At 59.0% G+C, this 25333-nt stretch overlaps 1 protein-coding gene across 2 annotated transcripts; it reads left to right on the top strand.

The window, feature by feature from the left end:
• The first annotated feature begins 967 nt into the window (after window positions 1-967).
• Window positions 968-14415, top strand: TBX3 (T-box transcription factor 3). 2 transcript variants are annotated; one of them, XM_051826596.2, is made up of 8 exons: window positions 968-2665; window positions 4338-4605; window positions 5525-5584; window positions 5866-6012; window positions 7805-7881; window positions 8893-9050; window positions 10260-10936; window positions 12364-14415. In XM_051826596.2, the coding sequence occupies exons 1-8, from the start codon at window positions 2277-2279 to the stop codon at window positions 12805-12807; spliced, it is 2220 nt and encodes a 739-aa protein (XP_051682556.1). In that variant the 5' UTR covers window positions 968-2276; the 3' UTR covers window positions 12808-14415. The 2 variants fall into 2 exon arrangements, with proteins under 2 accessions (XP_051682556.1, XP_051682557.1); XM_051826597.2 differs by lacking the exon at window positions 5525-5584 and having other exon boundaries at window positions 976-2665.
• Window positions 14416-25333: the final 10918 nt, after the last annotated feature.

Here is a 25333-nt window from a genome sequence, read left to right as displayed (position 1 = left end):
GGCTCCTCGCCTCTGGGGTGGGGGCGATTCACGGTTTGTTTTACAAATTCGCCCCCGGACTTCAGGCGAGATAAGTGCCCGCCCGGGTGGAGAAAGAACCGCGGCATCGAGAGATAAGCGCGATGCCTGGGGAAGATACTAGACTGGCGCACCTCCCCCCAGGCAACTCGCCCACCCCTCGCCGGCAGCGCCGGGGGCAGCGGCCTGGAGGGGGCAGGCCCAGAATCCGCCCAGTCTCGGCGCTCACTGCGCGGCTCTGTACACTCCCTCTGCACCCCGCTCCCCTGCCTGCTCCCCCACCGTGGAACACAACACGGGACTCGCGTGCAAAATGGCTAGTAAATGCATTTCCAAAAAAACCAAACGAGAGTCTGTCTCCCGGAGTGCGCGCAGAGACAGGGCCAGCCACGCAGGCTGTGTACGTGTTCGCGTGTACGTGTTTTGGGGGACGCGTGTTCTGGTACAAATGCCCCGGGTGGGGGTCCTCCGCACATGGCTGCGGGTGAGGCCTGGGAGAGACGGGAGCCCCCATGCGCGCGTGCCGAGATCTGGCCACATCTCGGTGCTCGTCTGTCCCCGGACTCAGGCGCAAGGAAGCCGGGCGCCGAGACTCCAGGGCTCGGCACTCGCTCGGCGGCGGCCAGGCGGAGCTTGGCTCCACGTGGGGCCGCAGAGCGCGCACGCCCGGAGTCTCTGCTGCCGCCGGCTTTTGTTGCGCGCAGCGGCCGAATGGCAGCTCGCGGGGAGGCTCGGCTGCCCGCTCGGCTCGCCCGGGGCCGGGGGAGGGGGAAAGAGCGAGGGCCGGAGAAGAGACCGGGCCGCGGCGGCCGGAGAGCGCCCCTGCCCGGCGCCCGGGAGCGCTCTCCGCCTTCGCGGTCGGGCTGGCTCGCCCGCCCGCTCGCTCGCTCCCTCCCTCCCTCCCTCGCTCCCTCCCCCTTCCTCCCAGGCCCTGCCTCCTCCGGGGAGCCGGGGCTGGAGGACCGAGGCATTTCAGACGTGGGCTGAGCGGGCGCGAGCGCGCTCGGGGGCTGCGGCGATCTCGGGATCGGCCACCTAGAGGCGACTTCGGGGCGCGCGCGGCGCGGCGCGGCGCGGCGGCTCCCGCCCGCCCTCGGATCGTGTTGACATATTCACGGGACAGGCAGTAGGACCGGTGCGGCGCAGCGACGTTACCGTTTCCGACACCTTCTTTTTATAACTCGGCTCTGTCCCCCAGCACTCGACCTGTGAAAACCACGCCTATGCAGCGACACAATTGGTCCGAAAGCGTCAAAGAGCCAATCAAGAGGCCTCCGGCTCCCCGCGGCCCACCGCGCAGCCCCAGCTTCTAGAGCCGCGGAGCAGACGCCCCGGGGAGTTCGGAGGCCGAGCAGGGAGGCGCGGAGCTCCGCTCGCTCTCTCGCGCGCCCTCCCTCTCCTCGCCGGCTCGCCGCGCGCTCTCTCTCTCTCTCTCTCTCTCTCTCTCTCTCTTTCCTCTCTCTCTCTCTTCTCTCTCTCGCCCCCTCCTCTCCGTATTCCTCGCTGAATCCCGCCTAGCCTGCGCGCCTGGACGCAGATTTAGGAAGCGAATTCGCTCACGTTGTAGGACGAGGAAGCGAGAGAGGCCCGGCCGAAAAAGTACGGCAAGACCGGGACTGAGCCCGAGACAGCCTGCGGAGGCGCTCAGCGGAGGAGCAGGAGGGCGAGCCGCAGCCTGGGCGCAGCTCGAATTCGGACGGCGCTGCTAGAGGGGGGGTTTCCATCTCACTGATTTTAATTTTTTTTTTAAATTTTTTTCCCTCCCCGCCCCCGAGAGACTTTTGCAGCTCGCTCGCTCCGGGCGAAAGCCGGGGCCCGGCGCAGCTTGCGGAAGCCCCCAGCGAGGGAGAGGGAGAGAGCGAGCCAGGGGGGCGGGGGAGAAGGTGGAAAGTCTTCCAGGAGCGCCGACCGCACTGGCAACAAAGGACCCGGGGGCTGGGGCTGGGGCGGGACGCCGGGGACCCGGGGCTGCAGCGACGCCGCGCCCGCAGCGACTATGTCTCCCGGGCGCTCGCCTCCTCCTCTCTAGCTCTGGCTGCGAAACGCACTTCCCTCCCCTCCCTTTGAAGTGCTTTCGTTGCGATTCCTTCTTCTTCTTCTTCTTTTTTTTTTTTTTTTTTTGGCTTTTTTTTTTCTTAAAACAACCACCACAACAAAAACTATGTGCTGCTGTTGAACAACAAAACAAGAAACCAAAAGACAAGAAACCAAAAGCTCACCAGCAGCAGCCGCCGCGGACTGGGGCCCGCCCGGAGTGCATGAACCTCTCCATGAGAGATCCGGTGATCCCTGGGACCAGCATGGCCTACCACCCTTTTCTGCCTCACCGGGCGCCGGACTTCGCCATGAGCGCGGTGCTGGGGCACCAGCCGCCCTTCTTCCCCGCGCTCACGCTGCCGCCCACCGGCGCCGCGGCGCTCTCGCTGCCCGGCGCGCTGGCCAAGCCCATCATGGATCAGTTGGTAGGGGCGGCCGAGACCGGCATCCCCTTCTCGTCCCTGGGGCCACAGGCGCACCTGAGGCCTCTCAAGACCATGGAGCCCGAAGAGGAGGTGGAAGACGACCCCAAGGTGCACCTGGAGGCCAAAGAGCTCTGGGATCAGTTCCACAAGCGGGGCACCGAGATGGTCATTACCAAGTCGGGAAGGTAAGCGCCCAGGCCACGGAGGCCCCCTCGCCGGAGGCCCTGGAGGCGCCTCTCCCTCCCTCTCCTCCCAGGAAGCTGGTTTGCCAGTCCTTACGGCTGGGGCGAAAACTTAGCTGCCTGCACCGAGTGTGCAGAGACTCCCGGGGCCCTGTCTCAGCGGCGGGCCGTTCTGCTTACCTGGGCGCCGGCATAGCTCCTTTCGGGGCAGACAGGATTCCTCCCACCCCCTCAGAGGTTTGGGGTTCCCTGCAGAGAGGCAGAAACCCCCCTACCCCCCAAGAAGCCCTCACTCCATTCCGGATCCCGTTGACTTCTTTGTGAATGCTGTGTCCTGTGGCTGTTTCATTTTGTTCGGGGAGCCGGGGAGGGTGCAAATCTTGTCTTATGCCTGGGAGTGGGAGGCCTGCCCCTCTCTCCCCGCCTGCCCTTCTGCAGTTTGGGGGCCTCTGGGTGTGAGGGGGCCGAAGCCCCTGCTGCCAGGGGTCAGGGCCAAATCTAAGGACGGCTGGAGCTGTTGGCCTCACGTGTCCGTGACCGGAGGGAGAGTTCAACAGGCAATTTTGGATAATTAAGATTATGCTCGCAGACCCGAGGAGCCAGCCAGGCTGTGCACACCGCTTGTGTCGGTGCGAGTGTCCTACCCCGTGTTTTGCTTGAGGTTTCCAACTCCTTGCCCTGGCCCAACGCTTGCCTGCGACTATCAGATTTAAAAACAGCATGGAAGTCGGACGTAAAGAGGAAAGGATTTAAAAGAAAACTATATATATATATTTATATGTATGTATAAAATCCCCCCTTGATGTCTTCAACTTCCTGTCTCCTTCCAAAGTGAGACCAGGGTTTGGCACCATGTGTTCCGCAAAGCCACAGCGCATTTAGGCAGTTTCCACAGCGAAGGGCTTCCCTTCTGGGAACTGCCAACACTTCTGTGTGATCAGCAGCAATGTGGTGCCCCAGGCTGGCCGGTGTGGAGGGGCCTGGGGACTTGAGCCGGCAGCCAGGGGAGCTCCCGGATCCCTGTGTCCACAGCCGACAGCCGGGTTGTGTGAGGCCTGGGAGTCCAGCCCGCTAGGGGAAGCTCGGAGTTAGAACTTCCTAAGTCCGGTTTCATTTCGCCAGAGCGGGACTCCCGGCTCGGCTCGGCTCGGCCAGAGGCAGGGAGGGTGCCACCTGATGCCCCGCGTCCTGGGGGAAGTGTAGCATTTTTTCTCCTGCATAGGTGCTGGCAGAGTCTGGCCTGGGGTGAGCGCATTTCACCGCAATCCTACCCCCGAGCTGTTTTCGCGTTTAGCGACCTACAGAATAAGGCACAGGCCTCGACTTCCCTAAAAAGGGGGGCGGCAGGCTTCGCAGTCCTGCGGGGACGGGGGGAGAAAGAGATTATTAGAGGGTGCAGATCAGTGCCTTGCCACGGTGCATCTGTGTTGGGTCCTGGGACTGGAGCCATTGGACGTGTTGAATGCTTCTGGGTGGAAAGAGATGATGTTGAACCCCGTTGCACTATTTGGGAAAAACAGATGTGTGCCATCACAGTGGGACGTTTTAAACTTGGTTAACACATTTCAGGATGAAATCAAACCCAAGCTTCTGAGTGATTTCTCGCTCTTTTTCTTTTGTTATTTTTTCTTTCTCCTCCTCCCTTTTTTTTTTTTTCAATTCTTTCCCATTGTAGGCGAATGTTTCCTCCATTTAAAGTGAGATGTTCAGGACTCGATAAAAAAGCCAAATACATTTTGCTGATGGATATTATAGCTGCAGATGACTGCCGATATAAATTCCACAATTCGCGGTGGATGGTGGCAGGCAAGGCCGACCCGGAGATGCCCAAAAGGATGTACATTCATCCGGACAGTCCTGCCACCGGAGAGCAGTGGATGTCCAAAGTGGTTACCTTTCACAAACTGAAACTCACCAACAACATCTCGGACAAGCATGGATTTGTAAGTCTCATTCCACTTGTCAGCCAGAGCCTTTTTTTTCTCTGCCTCGCTTTCCCCAGAGTTCTGCTTTAATGCAAGCAAACTCGGTCGATCTGCCCCGAGACCAGGACTCCCAGCTGTTGCTGTGTGGGTCACGGGAGGCCTGCCGTTCTGCTCGGGCTTCTGTGTCTCTCCCGATCCCAGATCCTTGGTAGACGGCTGCCTGACCTGACAGTGAGGGTTAAAAAAAAGAAAGAAAGAAAGAAAAAAGAAAAAGAAAAACCAAAGCCCTAGAGTCAGTTTCAGCACGAAGGATCTGTTTTGTTGTAAAGAGAAAACCTGCCGGTGGCGTTTTGAAACCAGCCGCGTTATTTCTTGGGAGGGTTTGCGCTTCCAAGCCTTGCTCATGTTGGCTAAAGGGTGTAAGGACATTTTTAGAAATTGACTCTCTCCTAGGAGAAAATAATTGGGGCTTAGGTGAGAGTTAGGTTTCCCGGAGACGAGGCCCGAGATCCTTGGTAGAAACATGGTGCGTGCATGCTTGTGTGTGTGTGTGTGTGTGTGTGTGTGGAGTGCATCCATCCGCGTAGTCGGCGTGGGAATGCTTAAGATACTTGGTGAGAACTGGGGTGGCCCGCAAAAGTCAGGCAAAGGACCTTTCGCCCCTGCGGCCACCCCTCCCCAGCATTTCAATAAAATAAACAGTGATAAGCGAAGGGGAAGCATGGAGATCAGGCCCGGGAAGACGTGAATGGCACGAAAATATCCTCAGCGGGCAGGAATTGCATTTGAAGCTCTTGATTTGATTAAGGCATAAATATTCCACTCTGGAGTTCAGTCGTTCAGGGCTTTAAGTGGATTGGGCGCGTCAATTAGTGGGCGCTTATAAGCACTGAATCATTTTGTAAATTAAAATGCATGTTTTTCTCTATCTTTTAAGACTTTGGCCTTCCCAAGCGATCACGCAACGTGGCAGGGGAATTATAGTTTTGGTACTCAGGTAGGCTAGGGTTCAAGGTGCCAATGCACCTTAGCTGGCGAGGGTGGGGGGGGACCCTGTGGAAATTGAGGCACCATGGTTTGGATTCTCCGATAGATAAGATCCGAACGTACCCGAGGAGGTACTCCCAGGAGGTGGGCTCGGGCCAAGTGTGGCACCCTGCGGTGGGAAGATGGCTTTGAGGCAGGGGCTGGAGAGACCCCGCCTGTCTTGCTAAATCCTTTGTGTGTGTGTGTGTGTCTGTTTGTGTGTGCGTGTTTCCCGTTCCTGCTCCCCTGCAGACCATACTGAACTCCATGCACAAATACCAGCCGCGGTTCCACATCGTAAGAGCCAATGACATCCTGAAACTCCCTTATAGTACATTTCGGACGTACTTGTTTCCCGAAACCGAGTTCATCGCCGTGACTGCATACCAGAACGATAAGGTAACCGAGGGGCTTTCTTTCCAAGGATGGTCTTTCTCCTCCCCCTTGATCTGCCCTGCATCTGACTGAGAAAGTTACCAGAGAGGGGGTTGTGCGTCCTGAGCTTGCTCTGGGGCTCTGACCTTCCTTGTGCGCGCGATATCTGTGAGAAAGGGGAGCTGGCACCCACAATGGGGGCAGGGAAGGGAACAAAATAAAACCCCAGCAGCTAAGAAGCCAATGCTGATTTTTAAAACGCTGAGCCAGTTGCGCCAGGAAGAGGCTCCTGTGCCCACGGTCGCCCCCGATCCACCCTCCCAAACCCCGCCCTCTCCCACGCCGCTCCTCCAGACTTTGTTCATCCTTTGCCCCTTCAGGAAGAAGGATCCAGAAATCAGGTTCCCAAGGAATCAGCTAACAATTTAAGGCAAAAGCCCCTGGGAATCCTGGAAGGAGCGTCCTGGTGGAGACCAGCTCTGCTCCCCAGAAATCCCGAGTAGTTGGTCTGGTTTTTATTACCTTTTATGCTGCTGTGTTTTTTATGATGTGTGTGTGTGCGTGCGCGTGCGTGCGTGCGTGCTTGCGTGGTTGGAATAACCTACCCTGATCACAGTCCTGCTTTTCAGTTTACACGGTCAAAGTCCCCACTTCATCAGAAGTTTTCTTTCCCCTGGAGGCTGAAGGAAGACGGAGCCTCCGATGGGGCAGCCCTTGGAGTCTAGAGCTGCTGTGGCCTAAAGGTCACGGGCATAGACTGTAAGAGACACAGAGAGCGCCCCTTGCTGCCGCTCCACCAGTTCGCAGCTGGACAGGGGCTGGGGGAGGGGCTGGGGGCTCTTCACCTTGTGCAAGTGCGGAGTGCCGGTGAGCTGACAGCCCCTGGCTTTCTGCAAGCCCACTGTCCCTGGGGACACCCGACGGGAGGGTTCCCTAAGTCTGGACCCCTTCTGAAGTGCCTGCCCTCAGCAGTGTATTCCAAGAACAAGAACCCAACCAAGGGGCCCTTTCCCATCCCTGAGTAACTCTGCAAGGGATTTGAAAGCTTCCATATTACAGCCTTTTCCCTCAGCCTGCAAAGTGCTGGCTCCCTCTGGACCCGGATTCCTGGGAAACTCAGTTGTTAATGTAATAATAAAATGCAGCATTTTTGATCAGATCAGACAAAGGGGCCGCGGGCCTTCTCCACCTAATGGCGGTGGCAGAGAAAATAAATGAAAACAAATGTTTCCAGTGGTCACTCCGTCCTTTTAAATCTGTAATTGTCAATATTGTAATTCCTCAAACCACTCCTCCCACCCCCAGCAAAAAAAAAAAAAAAAAATCAAACTCACTCCAGCACAAGGGTAGTGAAGTCCCATAAATCATTTTATTAGATTATGGAAAAGGTTGGAGTGTATGCTGTGTGTGTGTGTGTGTGAAGGTAGGGGAGAACATCACAATATATTTTATGATTAATTGCTCTGGATAAAGAAATCCAAGTAAAAGCACAAGTTGAAGAGCTACAGGTTTTCCTGTGGACAATTTCGATGATGTTTTTGTTTCTAAACCCAAGCTCTCAGCTGCCCAAAGAAAAAACGTATTTGGGTCCTTTTAGCCTGGAATCCTTGGTTTAGCCTCCTAGGGAAGACACAAGTCTTGGTAGGGTTCCTTGTGGCGTCTCCACGGCCCCCTCCAAACTCCTGCCACCATCTTAGCCCCCTTTCTCCTGCCCCTGACCCATCCCAGGAGGCTTTGGGTTGGGGGCAAGACTCCAGCAACCTCCCAGAATCTGAGGCCAATGTTTCTCTCTCTCTCTTGCTGTTTCCTCCTCTAGATAACTCAGTTAAAAATAGACAATAACCCTTTCGCAAAAGGTTTCCGGGACACTGGAAATGGGCGGAGAGAAAAAAGGTGAGTTGAGACAGGGACTCTGTTCTCAGATAATTTCGAGAAAGCGCCTCTTCTCTGGGGTCCAGCTTTCAAGTATTCAAAATGAATTATTGGGAAGAGTGGATAGAAGATAACTCAGTCCCCTTGGGCCACCGTCCATTTTTATGCATTATTACTTTGAAGGAAATTAACTGGGCTACGCCACGGTTATTTCTGGGAGAAAAAGTATCAAGGCTCACAGATTATATAAGGACACTTATTGGTTCCTAATTAATGGAAGTTCCTCCTGGGTTGGTCCCAGGACAGGACCAGATATTCACAGATGGTGTGGAATTTTTGTACTTTTGCCTTCCAAATGCCATCAGGCAGAGCTGGGGACCCCAGAGCAGCCTGTGGCTCCCGCCCTCCTTCAAGGGCCCATGTATCATTTTGCATTAAGTAGACAGCTGGGGAGTATGTGTGCACGAAGCCCTCCCTTCCCCCACCCCTAGTCAAAGAATTTCTAAAATCCAGAAAATCACCCTCAATTTTTCACCTATTCCCTTGAGGGGATAGGCATTAAAAATAATTTCTAACATCTAAATAAATTTTTACTCCAATTAATGTGCTGCTGAAACGGTTACAGTGAAGTGCACCATGAAATAAACACTTCCTCCCGGGCCCTTGCAAGGGTTTGCTAGGCTGAGCTGGTGTTCCCCAGGGCCAGACACCCCCGTGCCCCCTTGCTCTGTGAGGCCGCCACCGCCCTGTGCTCCTGCAGACAAAAGTGCACAGACCTTCCCTGATGGCGCCCCGATCTTGAATTTGATCTTGAATTCATTCATTCATTCCTCCTTCCTCCCCGCCCTGGCGGCCTGGACAGAGGGTCTGTGCGTTGCCCTGGGCAAGCAGAGTTCAGGGAATCGGGGTGGCCCCTGGGTGGCGTGCAGGCAAGGTGACGTGTGCATGCATGCCTGCCCTGGGATGGGGAGGAAGCCAGGAGGGGAGCCGGGGGTCGCGTTCTGTGATGCTGAGTGGGGACTTCTGCCACAGGAAGCAGCTCACCCTGCAGTCCATGCGCGTGTTTGATGAAAGACACAAAAAAGAGAACGGGACCTCGGATGAGTCCTCCAGTGAACAGGCCGCCTTCAGCTGCTTCGCTCAAGCCTCTTCTCCCGCCGTCTCCACGGTGGGGACCTCGAACCTCAAAGGTGAGCCTGGGCCCCTGCGTTGGCCGCGGTGCAGGGAAGGGGCACAGGCCCTGACACTCGCCCTTGGGAGTGCCTTCCAGACAGGTGGCCCCTGGGGTGTGTCCCTCCCCAAGGGCCCGCAGGTACTGGAGAGCTCAGAACCTCATCCCTCAAAGCCTGGTTGGGCTGGGGGTGGGGGTGTTTGTGCTTCTCTCTCTCTCCCACCTCCCTCCCTCCCTCCAAACCAAGAGTCTCTGACCCCCCCCCCCCCCCAGCAGCAGGGAATTTGGGCAGGCAGGAGAGCAGGGCCTGCACCAGCTCCAGAGCAGCTGACCTGGGTGGGATGGGTGGGAGACCCACTGGGGGCAGGGGTGGGGCTGGCAGAGAGAGTTCAGAGCCCCAGTGGGCTTCCTGTGTTAAAAGAGCAAGTTGGCCCGCGCGCCCTCGACCAGAAGGAACCTGTTTGTAAGTGTAATAACAATAGCAGCTCATGTCTTCAGTCCGGTTAAGCTTTAAACATAAACCAGGGCCCCTTTTTCTTCTCTGGTCGGACACCCACAGAGGGTGTGGTGAGAGCAAAAAAGAGGCTGTGATTGTTTGGCTGTCCCCAAGCAGGGAGCGCCCATCTCTGCCCGTCCCGGCTGGGACAGACACACGAAGGCTGTGTGTGGGGGGGGGGAGGGTGAGCATGGGAGGAGAGAGAGGGGCCTGAATTTCATTCCAGTTCAGACAGCGGGGTTCTCCCCAAACAAGGCCTCCCCAACAACCCGCACACTTGTGGAAGGTGCCGCTTCCAAGTGGCTGGCTGGGGTCCAGCTGTGACTTTCAGAGCAAATTCGTTTTTATTCTTCAAGTTGACCTGCAGCACGATGGAGAAACACATGCCACAACTTTTGCTGATACAGCAGGAGGGCAATGGACCCTCGCACAAACAGAAGCCAGGTTCATGATAACAAGAGAGCTGCCCCTGGGGTGGCGGGGGTGGGGGAACAAGCTCCACACCAAACTAGAAATTCCTTGTGAGCTTAAGAACTCCACAAGTTGTTCAGGATCCTTATTCCCATTTTGTGGATGCATAGACTGAGGTGAGGTGAGGATGAGGGGCTCCCCCAGGGCTGCCGAGCCTGGAAGCTGGGTGGGATTCAGACTTGGGAGCCAGGGGCGCCCTGGCCTGCGTTGGCGGCGCTCAGGCCCTAACTTTAGGCTGCTCCTTTCCTCCTCCCACTGTAGATCTGTGTCCCAGCGAGGGGGAGAGCGACGCTGAGGCCGAGAGCAAAGAGGACCACGGCCCCGAGGCCTGCGAAGCAGCCAGGATCTCCACCACCACGTCGGAGGAGCCGGGCCGCGACAAGGGCAGCCCCGGGGGCAAGGCGCACCTCTTCGCTGCAGAGGCGGCCGGTCGGCCCCGGGACAGCGGGCGGCCCGACAAGGCATCGCCCGACTCGCGCCACAGCCCGGCCACCATCTCGTCCAGCACCCGCGGCCTGGGCGCCGAGGAGCGCCGCAGCCCGGGCCGCGACGGCGCGGCCACGTCCAAGCTGGAGGAGGCGCGCGCGCCGCCGGGCAAGGAGGTCTTCGCGCCGCTCTCGGTGCAGACGGACGCGGCCGCCGCGCACCTGGCCCAAGGCCCGCTGCCCGGCCTCGGCTTCGCCCCGGGCCTCGCCGGCCAGCAGTTCTTCAACGGGCACCCGCTCTTCCTGCACCCCGGCCAGTTCGCCATGGGTGGCGCCTTCTCCAGTATGGCGGCTGGCATGGGGCCCCTGCTGGCCACCGTGTCCGGGGCCTCCACCGGCGTCTCGGGCTTGGATTCCACCGCCATGGCCTCGGCGGCCGCGGCGCAGGGGCTGTCCGGGGCCTCGGCCGCCACCCTGCCCTTCCACCTCCAGCAGCACGTCTTGGCTTCCCAGGTATTTATCCTCCCCTCCCCCACTGGCTCTGGTCCCTCTGCCCTGGGATTCCGGGCCATCCCCCCAGCCCCCTTGTCTGGCAGCTTCATTATTGTCACGACTGATCCAGGACTAGGTGCTGGGCTCATCTATCTCCTCCTAACCTCACCCGGCCCCTCCCCACCAGGAAATTCTTTACAATGCCTTCCTGAGGGCAGTTCCCAGGGGGAGTAGCAAGGGAGCAGGTTCTTGGTCTATTCCCACTTGCTTGGTCCAACCCTCCCATAGTACTGGGATGAGCTCTGATTTTCAGATGGAGGGAGAGAGGTCCAGAGATGTCAAGTAACTTGCCCAAGGTCACACAGCTGGCACTGGCAGATCTGACTCCATCTCAGCTTTTGCAGGGCTGCAGTGTCTCCCAGTCCCATCCTTCCCTTGGGAACAGGGTCCTGGCTGGGGCAGGGGTGGGGGGTGTCGCTCCCTGGGTGGGAGTTCCCTCTTAGGCCTTGAAGCCTTTCCAGCCCGGGCAGCCCAGCCTGTTCCGTGAAGGGTTAATTGGTGCTCAGGTGGGGAATGTCAGCGGAGAGGGCCCGGCAGGGGCTGTGGCAGGCGTGTGCGTCTGGTCCCACAGCTGTGCCGGGTACAGGGCGGCAGGGCAGGCCGCTGCATTCGCTCAGAGAGAGGTTCTCCGCGGCTCCCCGCGGCTCTCGCCTTTGTTTTGTCTGCCGGCATTCGTCTCCCTTCTCTCGGCCAAGGAGGCTGGAGCAGGAGCCGCCTCCCCTGCCCAGGGGGGAGGGCGTGCAGACAAGAGCCGGCCTCTGGCTTTCCTGGGCTCCTCCCAGCTTTGGCTGGCTTCTCCTGGCAGCCCCGACACAGGTGGGCCAGGAAAGGTGCACCCAGGGGCACTGATGGCGTCCTGAGACCTGGTACGGGGGAACTAGCCTGGGCCCGGGACCCTGCATTGTACATCCTGCAGCCCCAGCTGAGTGCGGCCCTCCTGCTTCCCAGCCCCTGGGTGCACCTTCCCTCCTCTCCCCCCCACTTCCTTTTGCTCAAGCTCCCCCCTCCCTTTTAGAAAACTTCTAGGAAAGACTGTAAGAGAGAAGGAGGCCAACCCTCCCTTCCTCCCCAGAGTCTGATAATCCCTCCCCTCGTGTTTTTGTTCAGCCCCCTTTCCGGGGCACATGCACTCTGCGGTCCCATTTAACAGATGCCCGACTTACCCGGGGAGAGATTCCCCGCGGGCCTGTCCCCGGGCGCTGGTTCCAAGAAGTGTGCCAATTATCTGCCACCTCCCTCCCTGGGGGCAGGGGTGACACGGAGCGAAGCCCCCACCCCCAGCCTCCAAAAGACCCAGGGATCCCGGCTGGGGCGGGGGCGCGTGGTGGGCGCGGCCCCGCCCCCGCTCGCTCGGCTGACTCGCTGCGTGCGCTCCTCTTCCTCCGCAGGGCCTGGCCATGGCGCCGTTCGGAAGCCTGTTCCCTTATCCGTACACGTACATGGCGGCGGCGGCGGCTTCCAGCTCGGTGCACCGCCACCCCTTCCTCAACCTGAACAGCATGCGCCCGCGGCTGCGCTACAGCCCCTACTCCATCCCCGTGCCGGTCCCCGACAGCAGCGGCCTGCTCAGCACCGCGCTGCCGTCTATGGCCGCGGCCGCGGGGCCCCTGGACGCCAAAGCCGCCGCCCTGGCCGCCAGCCCGGCCTCGGGGGCCGTGGATTCGGGCTCGGAACTGAACAGCCGCTCCTCCACGCTGTCGTCCAGCTCCGTGTCCTTGTCGCCCAAGCTGTGCGCCGACAAGGAGGCGGCCACCAGCGAACTTCAGAGCATCCAGCGGCTGGTCAGCGGCCTGGAGGCCAAGCCCGACCGGTCCCGCAGCTCGTCCCCCTAGAGCCCCGCGCCCCGGATTCTGCCCATTCCAGTCCAGTCCAGTCTGCCGTGCACTTTGTGGGATGGCCAAGAAGCCAGCGGGCCTGCGGCGGCGCGCGGGGGAGAGGGGAGGGTGTAGCCGTCCCCTTCGGCGGTCATAGGGGCCAGGGGTGCCGGCCTCCCTGGACAGAACGTTCTAGAGCCAGGCCTTGGCGCCTTGGCTTCTTAGCAATGCTTCTGTATCCTGGATCTAGCCCCAGAGCCGCGGGTGGGGTGGGGGTGGGGGAGCTCCGAAGCGCGCCTGTGGTCTCGAGTTGTTGGGGAGTGGGAGTGGAGACATTGAAGTCCCAGGCAACTTGCAGCCAGGCCCACCGGGAGGGGCAGGAGGTGCAGAGAGCCTCCTGGTCCCTGTGGATTTATATATATATATATATATTTTTTTTTTTTTCCTTCGCTGTGTCAAGTGGAAACAAAAAGCAAATTTTTTGTTTTTTGTTTTTTAAAAGAAGGGGACAAATGCATACACGAACGCGATTCTGTGTGTGAAGATGAGTAACTTCAGCGACTCTCCTGGGGTCCCTGAGGGAGCACCGCGGGGCACCCAGGGGTGTCACTGCCATCCTAGCTTAGTGTCTAGTAAGGAAGTCTGTCTTTTGAATACTCCTGTGATGTTTGAAGAGCCGCTATAGGTCTCTTGCATGTTCCCCAGTCATGTATTTGTGGTTTTTATTTTGAACTCTGAGCTTTTAGGGGAGAAACATCATCCCACCCCCTTCCCCCCAAGCCTGCACCCCCAGGGAGGAGAGGGGTGGGACAACAGAAAAAAGTATGGATTTATTTTCTCTAATTAATCTCTGTAGCAGGATTCCTGTTGTGTTTCTTTGACAGTTTTCTCTTTCCTGTATATGCAATAACAAGGTTTTAAAAAAATAAAGAAGGAGCGAGACTATTAGACAAAGTATTTATGTAATTATTTGATAACCCTTGTAAATAGGTGGAATATGAATGCTTGGAAAATGAAAACTTTAATTTATTGACATTGTTGTATAAAGCTCTGTAAATAGGCCCGCACCTGTAAGGTTTTGTGTTGTTTCTCCTCGCCGGTTTTATCTCCAAATCACAGAATTCGCTGTTAACACCCGAAAAAACACACTGTGCACCAACACCTACACACTTATCTGCAACATGGGTTTTTTTTTTTTTTCTGATCTCTTTTGTTTTTAAAGTCCAAGATTGTGGGGGGGGGGGGGCCAGAGTGCTATTTCCTATTTTAGCCAAAATCGGGGAGGGGGTGTGCCCCTTCCAGAATCCACTTGAAATTCCTGAAAATACAACACCCCAACGTGGTTCTGAAATTGCTGTGGCCCCAGGGGTGGGTGGAAGGGACTGTGGTTTGACTTGTAATTTTTTTTCTTTTGTATTTCTATTTGCTAGTGTCTGGAATTCTCTGATGGTGTTTTGAGTTAGTGCCTATAGCGCTGCCTTCACAGTCCAAAAGTCAGGTGCTCAGAGGAGCTTACAGAAGGTGTATTTTGTGTTATAGCTGTTGATGAGTTCTTTGGTTTTCTGTATCCCCCCCTTCTCTCTTTAAAACATCACTGAAATTTCAATAAATTTTTATTGAAATGTCTATGGGCCTTGTGTTATGTGCTTTCCTCGGTAGGATCAGTCTCTTGCCTATCCCCTTCCCCCCACCTTTAAATAATTAAGGTGAACCGAAATGAGATGTCACTCAAGTTACAAAGCTAAAAAGCAAAGTCCCTTACTCCGGCGAAGGGAGCAGCTTCAATCTGAAATTACTTTTCCTTTAAATTAGGGAGAGAAAAAAAAGAGAGAGAAAAGAAAAAAATGAGAGACGGGAAGGGGCCTGATTAGAATTCGGAAAGAACAGTCATTTCAGATCCTTAAATGCTAATCGGAGCAGACAGCGCTGCTCCCTACGTCGGCTTCGCCCACCGGAATCCAACCCAAACTGGCCGGGCACCGGGAACCCCGTGCGTTTCAAGTGTGCGCTCCCTTTGACATGGATCTGGGGGAATCCGAGTTGTTGTTGTTGTTGGTTTTTTTAAATACCCAACCCCTCTGCTTGTGTCCGCACCGGTGCGTTTGGCACGGAACGGGCGAGCAGAATGCCCCCCACCCCCGCGAGGGAGCGAGGCGGCTCCGCAGCTTCCAGAAGCGGAGGCGCCTGGACGCGCACTCGGCGTCCCTGCCGTCACCGTTTGGAGCCGGCTGACCCCGGGCGCCTCTCCGAGTCCGGGACACCGCGGCAGGAGGGCGAGGCGATTTCCCCCGGCGCAGGTTTCACCTCCCCCAGGGGGAGGCTCACGCACAAGGTTGGCATCCTCCCCTCCGGCCAGCCTCCAGGCCCTTGGGGGAGTTGCCTTTTGAAGTTCAATTTATCTTTGAAACATTCAATAAAAAACGGTAGGGCCGGCGGCGGCGGCCTTCTGGCCTCCCCACCCCACCCCAGCCCCCCACCCCCAGCCTCGCCTCGGAGGTGTGCGCGCCGACCCGGGCGGCCAGGAGAGGTTCTCGCCTCGGGGGCCGCGTGCTGAGGACCCGGCCGGAGCCTGCCTGGCGGCCGACTACCCCTCACCCCACCCTCCCACCCCCCAGCCTGGAGCCCGCCAGCCCGGCCCCACGTCCTGTCACCTTCAGGGCCTCTTGACCGCCCGGCAAGGAAGAGCCTCCTCCCCGCCCTCTTGTCCTTGCAAGGGGCTGGGGGTCGAGACCTTTGGGAGAGAAGGGCAAAGTCCCCTCCATCCCGGGCCGGCCGCATGGGGACCCCAGGGCACCTCCTGCGCTCTCTCGGGGCGCAGGGAGGCCTGAACCGTCTTTGGGCGGCGGCTGCCCCCCTCGGGGCGCAGCGAGTTGCAGGGGCGCGCGCCCTCCGAGCAGCCGCAGCCGCTGGAGGAGTCGGCTTCTGGGCCCGGGTTAGCCGCACGGTGCCCGCGCCGGGGGAAGGCGGTGGTGGGTCGGTGGCGCCCCTCCGCGCGCTCCCCACCTGGGGGAGGACAGAATGGAGCCGGCAGGAGGGAAGCAGGGGTTTGCGGATCCGCGTTCCTCCTGCCTACCCGCCCCCCACCCCCCGAATTTGGGGACACTGCCCGGCCTCCCTCCAGGCTTTCTTCTCCATTTTTTAATCTCCGGTCGATCTGATCTGTATATAGTGGAGTTAATGAGTAACCGTCGTGGCGCTGATGGACAGGGGGTGGACGGCTCGCAATCTCTCCAGATTTCGTTGCCTATTACTCACCTGGCGCCGGTCGCAATCTCGCCGCGGGCTTTATGGTGGCGGCGGCGGCGGCCGCCGAGGCCACTCGGGGCCGGCGCCTTCGCCTGTTCTCCAGGCTTCGAGTGCCACCTATCTGTCTGGCCCACCAATGCGCCCTGGTCGCCGCCGGCTACCCCGCACCCCAGCGCCTCCCGGGTCCCGGAACTCGGGCTCCTCACCTTTGCCCCTGGTCGTCCTCGACGCCCCCAGCCCGCGCCCCTCTCCCTGCGCCTCCCCGTTCCCCTGCGCGGGCAGAAGCCGCCGTCACCTCCTTCCCGGACATCGCGTTCGCTCTTGTTGGGCTGCAGATGAGGAAAGCAGATCTTTCCTGGCCTGGCTTGGAGCGCTTGGAAGCGCAGGGGAGGAAGGGCTTCTGTGTTTAACGCTCCCGCCAGGGGCCCAGCCGCTGCGTCTGGGAATCTCCGTGGACCCCTGCCCAGGGCCCCGCCGGGCTGGGGACACGGTGAATTCATGATGCGTGGCTAGGGAAGGGAGACCCTGTCCCCAGCCTGCACGCTTCGGATTCCACCCCGGGCATGGATCCTCCTTGGCTGGGCACTCTCCTGCTTTACAACTATGAAAGTTTTCCGTGTGTGTGTGCGCGCGCGTGTGTATTAAAAAAAAAAAAAAACTGGCTTCGTCCGCGGGGACAAAGGCCACGGCTCGAGGGAGCAGCGGGCCTCACGGTCGCCGGCAATGGTCAGCTACCGCAGCCTGCAGGGCCCAGCGACTCCGTGATTTGCAGATTGAAGGTGACAAATACGGGTGCCGGTCTGAGCTCCCGGGGTCCCCCGCCCGCCCGTCGGGAAGGTCGGCCCCCAGCCTGGCTGAGCCCTGGCGTCGGAGCCCGGCGGAGGGGAGGGGCTGGGGTCGCCTTTGGCTGCGCTTGGAGCCGCGGGTGAAGGTTCCTGTTGACCTCCCGGCGCTAATTGCAGGGGCCGAAGGGCGTGCAGGGGCAGAGGCAGGGGTCATGACCCCGCACCCCCTCCTCCCAGGCCCTAGCAATCCCGAAGGAGCCGAGCCGGGTGTGAGCACGCGGGCGCGCGCGGTGCGTGCGTGGAGGGCCTTGCTCTGCGCTAAGGCGCAGTGTTGGGAGCCACTCTTTGTGGGGAAGGTTAAAGACGTGCAGGCCCTTCAAAAAAAAAAAAAAAAAGATCCCTCCGAGGAGGAAAAACCAGGTCTGACCTTTCCCCTCCGAGACGGCAGACAGGCAGCCGCCTTCGGGCGCTGCAAGACGCCCGAAACGCTTCGCGTCCGCGCGCTTTCTGCCTCGCTGGTTTCCAAATCTGACCTCACGGCAACCAGCCAAGAGCGTGGCTGTGAGGGGCGACCCGGGCCCCTGCGTGTGCCGGTGAGGGGAGCGCCAGCAGTGCCGCCAAGCCCCGCAGGTGTCAGACGGATGCGTGTGTGTGTGTGTGTGTGTGCGTGTGTGCTTGCGTGTTCTTGTGCGTGCTCCATCTGTAGACGTCGCCGCCAATTTGGGTTTGGGAGTTCATGCGCGGGACAGTTCCGGATGTAGATGCATTGGGTTGTTTTACAATCAAGATGCGTATAATCAAGAAGTATACGTTACAGATGTTAGTGTTCAAAGTACTCACAACAGCGATCATAAAAAAAAAAAAAAGCTGGCATGGACGGGGCACGCGCGCTCGGTGAGGCTTCCCCCAAAAAGGACCCTCCTAAGCCCTGGCAATGAACTCTCTCAGGTGTGTACAGCTCTTATCCCGGGGTTACAAAGGCAGAGCCCGAGGTACGGCCGAGGAAGTCACCGCACAGGGGGGACTTTGGGAGCCGGACTCTGCCTTTGCTGAGTCAGGATAGCTAGCTCAGGTGGCGCTCCACCTGCTGCTGCGTCCCGCGTATAGAGAAATCTGCAGGCTGTGTCCCGGCTTTTGTTGGGGGGGGGGGGGGGCTTTGGAGTTTTTGATACCAGAGTTTCTGAATTCGTGCATCTGCCACGCCTAGTGGAAGTTCAGCTTCCTGGTGAGCCACTCTGCCTAAGTCCCGGGACCCCCCTCCCCCGCAGAGCCTTTGTTCCCCGAGAGGTGGGCCAGGGACGGAAACCCCCATCTACAAATGCCTGCAGCAGGGTGCTAAAGCCGACCCCGTGTTCTCCGGGTATGAGCCCAGGGGCAGCCGTGACCGACGGGATTACAGCACCATCGCGTGCGCCAGCCAGCGGCCCCACGGTTTTCCTCTCCCGTGGGGCCCAGGAGCAAAACTTAGGCTGGGAGCGCCCCAGGCTCCCCTCCAGCGACCTCAGGTCTTCCCGCGCCGCCAGGATGTGCTGGGTCCGGTCTTCCCAGGCCCCAGGGCCCGGCCGGTGCGGGGATTCTGCCTGCACACGGGTAGTTTGCTCTTTGCGGCTGAGACCCTCAGGCCGGCTTCTGGAACCCCACACACACTGGGTTTTTCCTGCCCTTTGCATTCAAACTGTGGCCCCAAGCTGGACTCAGCTAGGGGCCAAAGGCTGCACCGAGGAGCTAGAAAAAGGGGTGCTGAGGGTGCAGCCCTGAGACCTAGGGTGGTGCCTTGTTGTGCGGCCGCCGGCCCAGGTCCCAGCAGCCTGGGCAGCTGTAGGCCAAGTCCCTGTCCTGCTAGCAACTGGAAGAGCGCCTGTGACCCCAACCCAAGGCGTTTTCCGCCCCCAGACTGTGGGGACCGCGGGTGGCCCTCCTGTCCTGGCCCACTCGGTTTGGGAGAAGTCCTTGGAACAGGGGTGAGGGGAGCAGCTAAGAGGGGGGGACGTCGGAACCTGGACAGGTACATTGGGTGCGGTCCGTGCGGCTGTCCACTACTCCCGTCTCCCCACCCCGCCCCACCAGTCCGTCTGAGCTTTTGAAATGCGATCCCCCGGGCCACTTCGGTTTCCCGCTGATGACCGGAGCTCGGGTTTGGGTCTGGGTAAGGCCCCCCAACCAGGAGAGGCCGGTGTCCGCGTGGCCCGGCAGCCTTCCCTCGCCTTGGTTACCCCCGCGAGCGTGGCGAGCCCCGGAAGGTGCGCAAAGCGTCAAGGTCACGCAGGCGCCGAATGGCACTGGGGCGCTCTGCTTCCCGCACGTTTGCGCCTGTGGGCCTCCCGCGTCTCCAGCGCAGGCGCCTTGGACCTACTTTCTCTTTTTCCCCCCTTTTTATGCCGGATTCAGGCGCCCCGCACCCCGGCGGTGGCCGGCTGTCTCCGGTGGTCACTCAGGTCGCTTCCTCCCAGCCCGGCACCCCGGGCGGCGGCGCGTTGCCTGCACTCCTGCCACCCCGCCAGACACGCGGCCACCCCTGGGGCGCCCACTCCCCGCGCCCCCGCTTAGTACCAGCGGGCCATCCCCAGGCCAGGGCAGGCTCCTGGCTCCGGTGAATCCCGAATTCACGCTCAGAAGTTTGCTGCTGGGTGTGCGTCGCGAGTGGACCGTGCGGTTCCTCTGACACATCCTGAGATGCAAGAGTTCAGCCAAACCAAGGCCGCTCACCGCCCTGGGGACAAGGAGACAAGGGGAAAGCGGTCATTTAGGGGACGTAGCATTGAGGAAAAAAAATCTCCTTTTCCCTCTCTCTCTGTTCTCTAATCCCTTCCTTATTCCGACGCCGAGCCTCCAGACTCCAAGGCCCCAGGCGTGGGATAATTACCTGATTAATTAATGATATTAACTTATCAGCCCTGTGATTATGAGCCGTCATTATCATCCCCACCGAGTCCGGGGTTAATTTCCTGTGGCCGGGTTCGCCCTCCCTGGCTATCGCAGGTAATAAAAGGAAACCACTTTTCATAAAACAAAATGACTTCTTCCTAGATGCCTCCCGCCTCAAGATCCAGGGTGGGGCGGGCTGCAGGGGGAGGCCGGAGGGGGTGCGGGGGTCCGGCTTGGCGGGGCAGGCCCCCCCCCCCCCCGTCCCCGCCCGTCTCCTCCGCGGGCCCCATCGCGGGCAGCGGTGCAGATGCGGGCAGGTTGTATCTCCTTGTCTAACCTCGGAGTACAGCCGCGCCCGGTGAAGCGGGGGCTTGGAGCTGGGGCTCTCGGCTTGTGTGTTCGCGAAGGGGCTCGCTGGGGTCTGAGGTCCCCTGAGCCTTCTCCCCAGAGCACAGAAAGGAAAAAGAACACGCAGCCAGGTGGCGGCTGGGACCTGTTTGAATGCAGGTGGCTCTTTTTGGGGGCCCAGAAGAGCCTTAGCGCCTTAGCTCCCAGACGGGGGAGCGGGCTGGCTGTGTAGACGCCCGGGAAGCCCCGCGTTTGGGAAGCGGATGGGTCCGTCTCGGCTTTCTGCGTCTTTCACGATTAATGCGAGGAAACAGCACGGGGAGATCCGGGAGCACGGAGGGCCCTTCCTGGACGCCGCCGACCGCGGGAGCAGGGACGGACGCGGCCGTCTCCGGGTGCAGGCGCGCGAACCCCGCCTTGGCCGGCCCCGGCCACCCGGGGCGCACTCCAGGGGCACTTCATACCCGGGGCTGGGGCCAGGCCGCCTGTCCCCCCACCCCACCCCAGTAGGTGCCCCACGAGGCTCGACTGTCCCCCAAGATCTTCTCCAAAGCGGATCAGAACGGGGCAGCTGCCCGGGCGCCAGGGACATGGCGACCCTGCCCTCGCCCTCGTCAACAGGCCGCTCCTACGCGGGCTGCGTTGACGTTCAAGTTCTCCCTGGTGTCTGCGGAGGGGCAGAGGGGCCGCACAGGGAGCGGGGACTGCAGTCCCTCCGCGCCACCTCCGGGTGCCCGCGGGAGAAAGAAGTCCCCGCGACCGGTTTGTGCACAGCTCCGGGAGTCCAGGCTGCGACTCCCAGCGCGGCCTCCCTGCCTCGGCTAGGCCGCTCCTTTGCCGCCATCTGCTGGTGGCCGCGGAAAGTGCACGAAACGTTTCCAACAGTCATTCATTCATTCAACCAATACTTGTTGAGACGGGGGTCTCTCTTCTCTTGGATCTTGCTTTCCAGCAAGGGAGCATGGCGAGAAAGGAGAAAGCTGGCATTTGGAAGCTGAAAAGTGGGCCTTGAGCGCTAACTTTGCCATCCACCTGCTGGCTGCCATTCGGCCAGCGGTCTCAACTTCTCTGGGTCTCAACCCCTGCATTGAGGTGCAGCTGGCTAAGCCACTGCTTACAACACCAGCATCCCATACCCTAGTGCTTCCCGTCCAACCGCCTGCTCGTGCCCCTGGGAAGGCAGTGGAAGATGCCCCCAAGTACTTGGGCCCCTGCCACCCATGTGGGAGACCCTGGTGGAGTTCCTGGCTCCTGGCTTGAGCCTGGCCCAGACCTGGCTGTTGTAGTCATTTGGGGAGTGGGCCAGCAAATGGAAGATTTCACTCTCCCCCCTCCCATCCTGGTGTGCCTTTCAAGTGAATGAATAAATAAATAAATATTTAAATAAATAGGGAAGTTGGCATTATGGCATAGTGGGCACAGCTGCTGCCTGTAATGCTGGCATCCCATGTGGGCACTGGTTCGAGTCCCCGGTCCACTTCTGATGCAGCTCACAGCTGGGAAAAGCAGCAAAAGATGGCCCAAATGCTTGGGTTCCTGCACCTCTGTGGGAGACACCGAAGAAGCTCCTGGCTCCTGGGTTTGGCCTGGTCATTTCGGCCACCTGGGGTATAAACCAATGGATGGAAGATCTCTCTGTCTTCCCTCTCTCTTTGTAACTCTGACTTTCAAATAAATAATCTTAAAAAGTAAACAGATAAGTAAAAGTAGAACAACAAGACCTGCATGCCTACTGGCAGGCGTGCTGAGAAGAGCAAAGGCTAGACACCCTGGTCCCAAGTGCCTGCACCACCCACAGTTCCCGTTCCGTCCCCTTTCCCACAGGTGCACCTGTGTCACTGACTCCCAGCCATGGCAGTTTCTGCAGGCAGCTTTGCTCTCTTCATGTATGTTCTGGGCAATCGCTTCTTCACTCTCCTGCACCAACCTCCAGCAATTTAACTCAAACCATGATTAGTGAGCAGGAGTTCCGGGTGTTGGTTAAAAAGACAAGGTGAGCGGGGCTGGTGCTGTGGTGCAGTGGGTTAACACCCTGGCCTGAAGCGCCAGCATCCCATATGGGCGCCAGTTCGAGTCCCAGCTGCTCCACTTCTGATCCAGTTCTCTGCTGTGGCCTGGAAAAGCAGTAGAAGATGGCCCAGGGCCTTGGGCCCCTGCACCTGTGTGGGAGACCGGGAAGAAGCTCCTGGCTCCTGGCTTCAGATGGGAACAGTTCCAGCCATTGCAGATAACTGGGGAGTGAACCAGCAAATGGAAGACCTCTCTCTCTCTCTCTGCCTCTCCTCTTTGTGTAACTCTGACTTTCAAATAAATAAATCTTAAAAACATACAAGATGAGCAAGATGACACAGCCAACTGTACATTTAATTTAAAAAAGGTTTATTTATTTATTTGGAAGGGAGAGAGAAAGAGCGAGAGCGAGAGATCAAGAGAGAGAGAGAGAGAGAGAGAGATCAGCTGGTTCACTTCCCAAATGACTACAACAGCTAGGGCTGGGCCAGGCTGAAGCCAGGAGCCCATAATTCCATCTGGGTCTCCACGTGGGTAGCAGGGACCCAAGTACATAGTTCATCGTCTGCTGCTTTCCAAGGTGTATCAGCAGGGAGCTGGATTGGAAGTGGAGCAGCCGGGACTGGAACTGACAGTTGGATCAGAGGAGTGACTTCACCTGCTACCCCAGCACTGCCCAGCTGTCCGTTTGATGCGTCCTCACCCAGTCACACCCTGAAGACAGCACCACATCATACGCCAGCTCCAGCTACTGGGCCATCCTTTCTCACCTGTCGGGATCCTCATTTTACAGGGCTCCCTAAGCCTACCGCTGCTCGCACCCCCTAAGCCCATGGGCCACAGGCAGTGGGGCTGATGCCAGCACCCGCATCAGCGTCACGTTCCAATGACTGCTCTGGCCCCATGTCTAACCTTCCATGCCTCGTGGACCACGCCTGACTTGGCTCCCGCCTCCTTCTCTAAACTCACCTGGCCCCGTTCCTTGAAAGCTAAAATCAGAGAATGTGAGAGTACTTCAGGAGGTCTGTGGGGGCAGGCATTGTGATGAGGGGTTAAGCCGCTACTTGGAACACCAGGCTCCTATACGGGAGCACTGCTTTTGGGTCCTGGTTCCTCTGACCCCAGCCCATCTCCCTGCTAATGCCCTTGGAAAAGCAGCAGGGGCTGGCTCAGGTTCCTGGGGTTCCTGCCACCCATGTGGGGGACCTGCATAGAGTGGTGGGCTGCCTTTGGCCTGGCCCACTTCAGCGAGGACATGGAAGCCACTGTCTGTCTTCACCACCCAGACTAGAGGCAGCCTCCCTGCCACAGGTCTCAGCGCCCCTCCAGGGTCCCCCCAGGGAGCAGCTCACGGCTGACATGGCTGACAGACTGAGTAGCACATCACAGACCATGAGCAAAGCTTCTTGCCTGACAACCGACTGCAGGTCAAGACCGTGTTCCAGGTTTGCGCTAGCCGAGACTCCTCCACTTGGAACTCTTAGGTCGGCTGGAGCTTTTCTCACTTGCCCCTCCTCTGCCTCATCTGCCATCCTCCAAGGCTTCCATGATCCTGGGAAGGTACCCACGGCTTCATCGACCAGCTACAGTCTGTAGGAAGTCCAGGTGCAGCTGGCCTGTGAGAAGGGAACTGTTGTTACTTTTTTTAAAAACATTATTTTTGAGAGGCAGAGAGAGAGCGAGACAGAGAGAGAAGTGCTCCCACATGCTGGTTCACTCCCCCAAATGCCCTGCTGGGTGGGGCCAAAAACAGGAGCCTACAAGCTGAGCTGGGGCTCCCATGTGAGTGCCAGGAGTTCAAGTCCTGCCGCCGCCACTTTTGCTTCCCAGGTTGCACATTAGCAGGAAGCTGGAGTCGGGACTTGGAGACGGGAATTGAACCAAGGCACTCGGATAGGAGAAGTGGGCATCTTTTTCTCTCGTTTTATTTGAAAAGCAGGATGGAGAGAGAAAGAGACATCTTCCATCCACTGCTTCACTCCCCAAATGCCCACAAGTGCTGGGGGTGGACCAGGTAGAGCCAGGAATTCAATCCAAGTCTCCCACGTGAGAGGCAGGGACCCACGTACCTGAGCCACCACCTGCTGCCTCCCAGGGTGTGCTTCTGCAGGAAGCTGCGATCGGGAGTGGAGCCAGGACTGAAAGGCAGGCACCAGGATAAGGAATGTTTGCACCCCAAGTGGCTTCCTCACCGTTGCACCAAACGTGCACCCCGGCCTCCCAACTGCTGGGCCAGTGCCAGCCCTGGGTTTTACCTTCTCAAATGGCAGGAGAGGGGTCGGGGGGAGGGGGTGGTATTGTCAAAGGAACGGTAACGACGTAGGAAGATGGCCTGATAGGCAAATGTTAGCATCCACAACTCCGCTTATGCCGGGCCTCGGTCACTCTCATTCGTTCCCGGAGCGTCTCATTCCTACGGCCTGTTTGACCAGAACGCCAGGATCTAGCTATTTCCTGTCCTTTTGCAACACATGCTTGCTGGCCCCTGGCCAGAAGGAGGGGGGGGTGGCTACTACATCTAGTTTCCAAAACAGCAAAACCGTCACAAGCCCCAAGAAACTCTGGCACCCGGTTAACTGTTGCAAGGAGAAGGAACCGAGAGAAACGCAGGCCAGGGACCCCGGGGTGCCTGAGGGTTGGGCTCCCGGAGTGCTGAGTGAGGGCAAGAAGAGGGATGCAAATGTTAGCGAGCCACAGCCTGTGACAGTGCCCGGCACTTAGTAGGTGCTCAATCCAAGAGCTTGGTCACTCACCAAAGGCCGCCGCTGGACGGCAGGGCACGCGGGAGCCCGGAGCCACAGGGGCTGGCTCCACGAGGAAGCAGCGGCAGCAGGAGTGACCCAGGCAACCGACTGTGGGCTGGGAAGGGGGTGCGGACTCCGACCAGGCAGCTGTGCTGTGGCTCCCACTCCCGGGCCCGGGCCAACCCGGAGACCCACGACAGAAAGACACAATCACGTGGCTTTTTCATGGTTTGCTTTCCCTTGGGTAGAACGGAGGAGACACAAGGTCAGGTTTATGTTTTCCTAGGCTTGTGGGGTGACGGTACAAGGAGTCTCTCTTGTCCCTCCTTCCTCTCTCCCTCCCCTCTCCCCTCTCCCTCCCCCCTCCCTCCCTCCTCTCTTCCCCTCCCTTCCCCTCCCTCTCTATTCTACACCCAGCCTTTGCTTTGAGGCTCCGTGGAGGAAGCCGAGGCGGGGAGGAGCCAGACCTCCGTGTCCACCTGGGGACTCGACGCCCAAGCTCAGGGCCTCCTCCGCGGTGCCTCTTCTGGGCCCAGGCCCCGCACT

Source organism: Oryctolagus cuniculus, chromosome 21 (assembly GCF_964237555.1).
Source record: "Oryctolagus cuniculus chromosome 21, mOryCun1.1, whole genome shotgun sequence".
In the NCBI taxonomy this organism is placed as follows: domain Eukaryota; kingdom Metazoa; phylum Chordata; class Mammalia; order Lagomorpha; family Leporidae; genus Oryctolagus; species Oryctolagus cuniculus.
Note: the sequence above shows the minus strand (reverse complement) of the source record. Positions and strands in the feature narration are given on the sequence as shown.

Bases quoted from the DNA above. Each gene is read 5' to 3' on its own strand.
- TBX3 (XM_051826596.2), top strand. From the start codon at position 2,277: ATGAACCTCTCCATGAGAGATCCGGTGATCCCTGGGACCAGCATGGCC. The intron at 4,606-5,524 runs GTAAGTCTCATT...CTATCTTTTAAG, and splicing joins TCTCGGACAAGCATGGATTT to ACTTTGGCCTTCCCAAGCGA. The intron at 7,882-8,892 runs GTGAGTTGAGAC...CTTCTGCCACAG, and splicing joins AATGGGCGGAGAGAAAAAAG to GAAGCAGCTCACCCTGCAGT.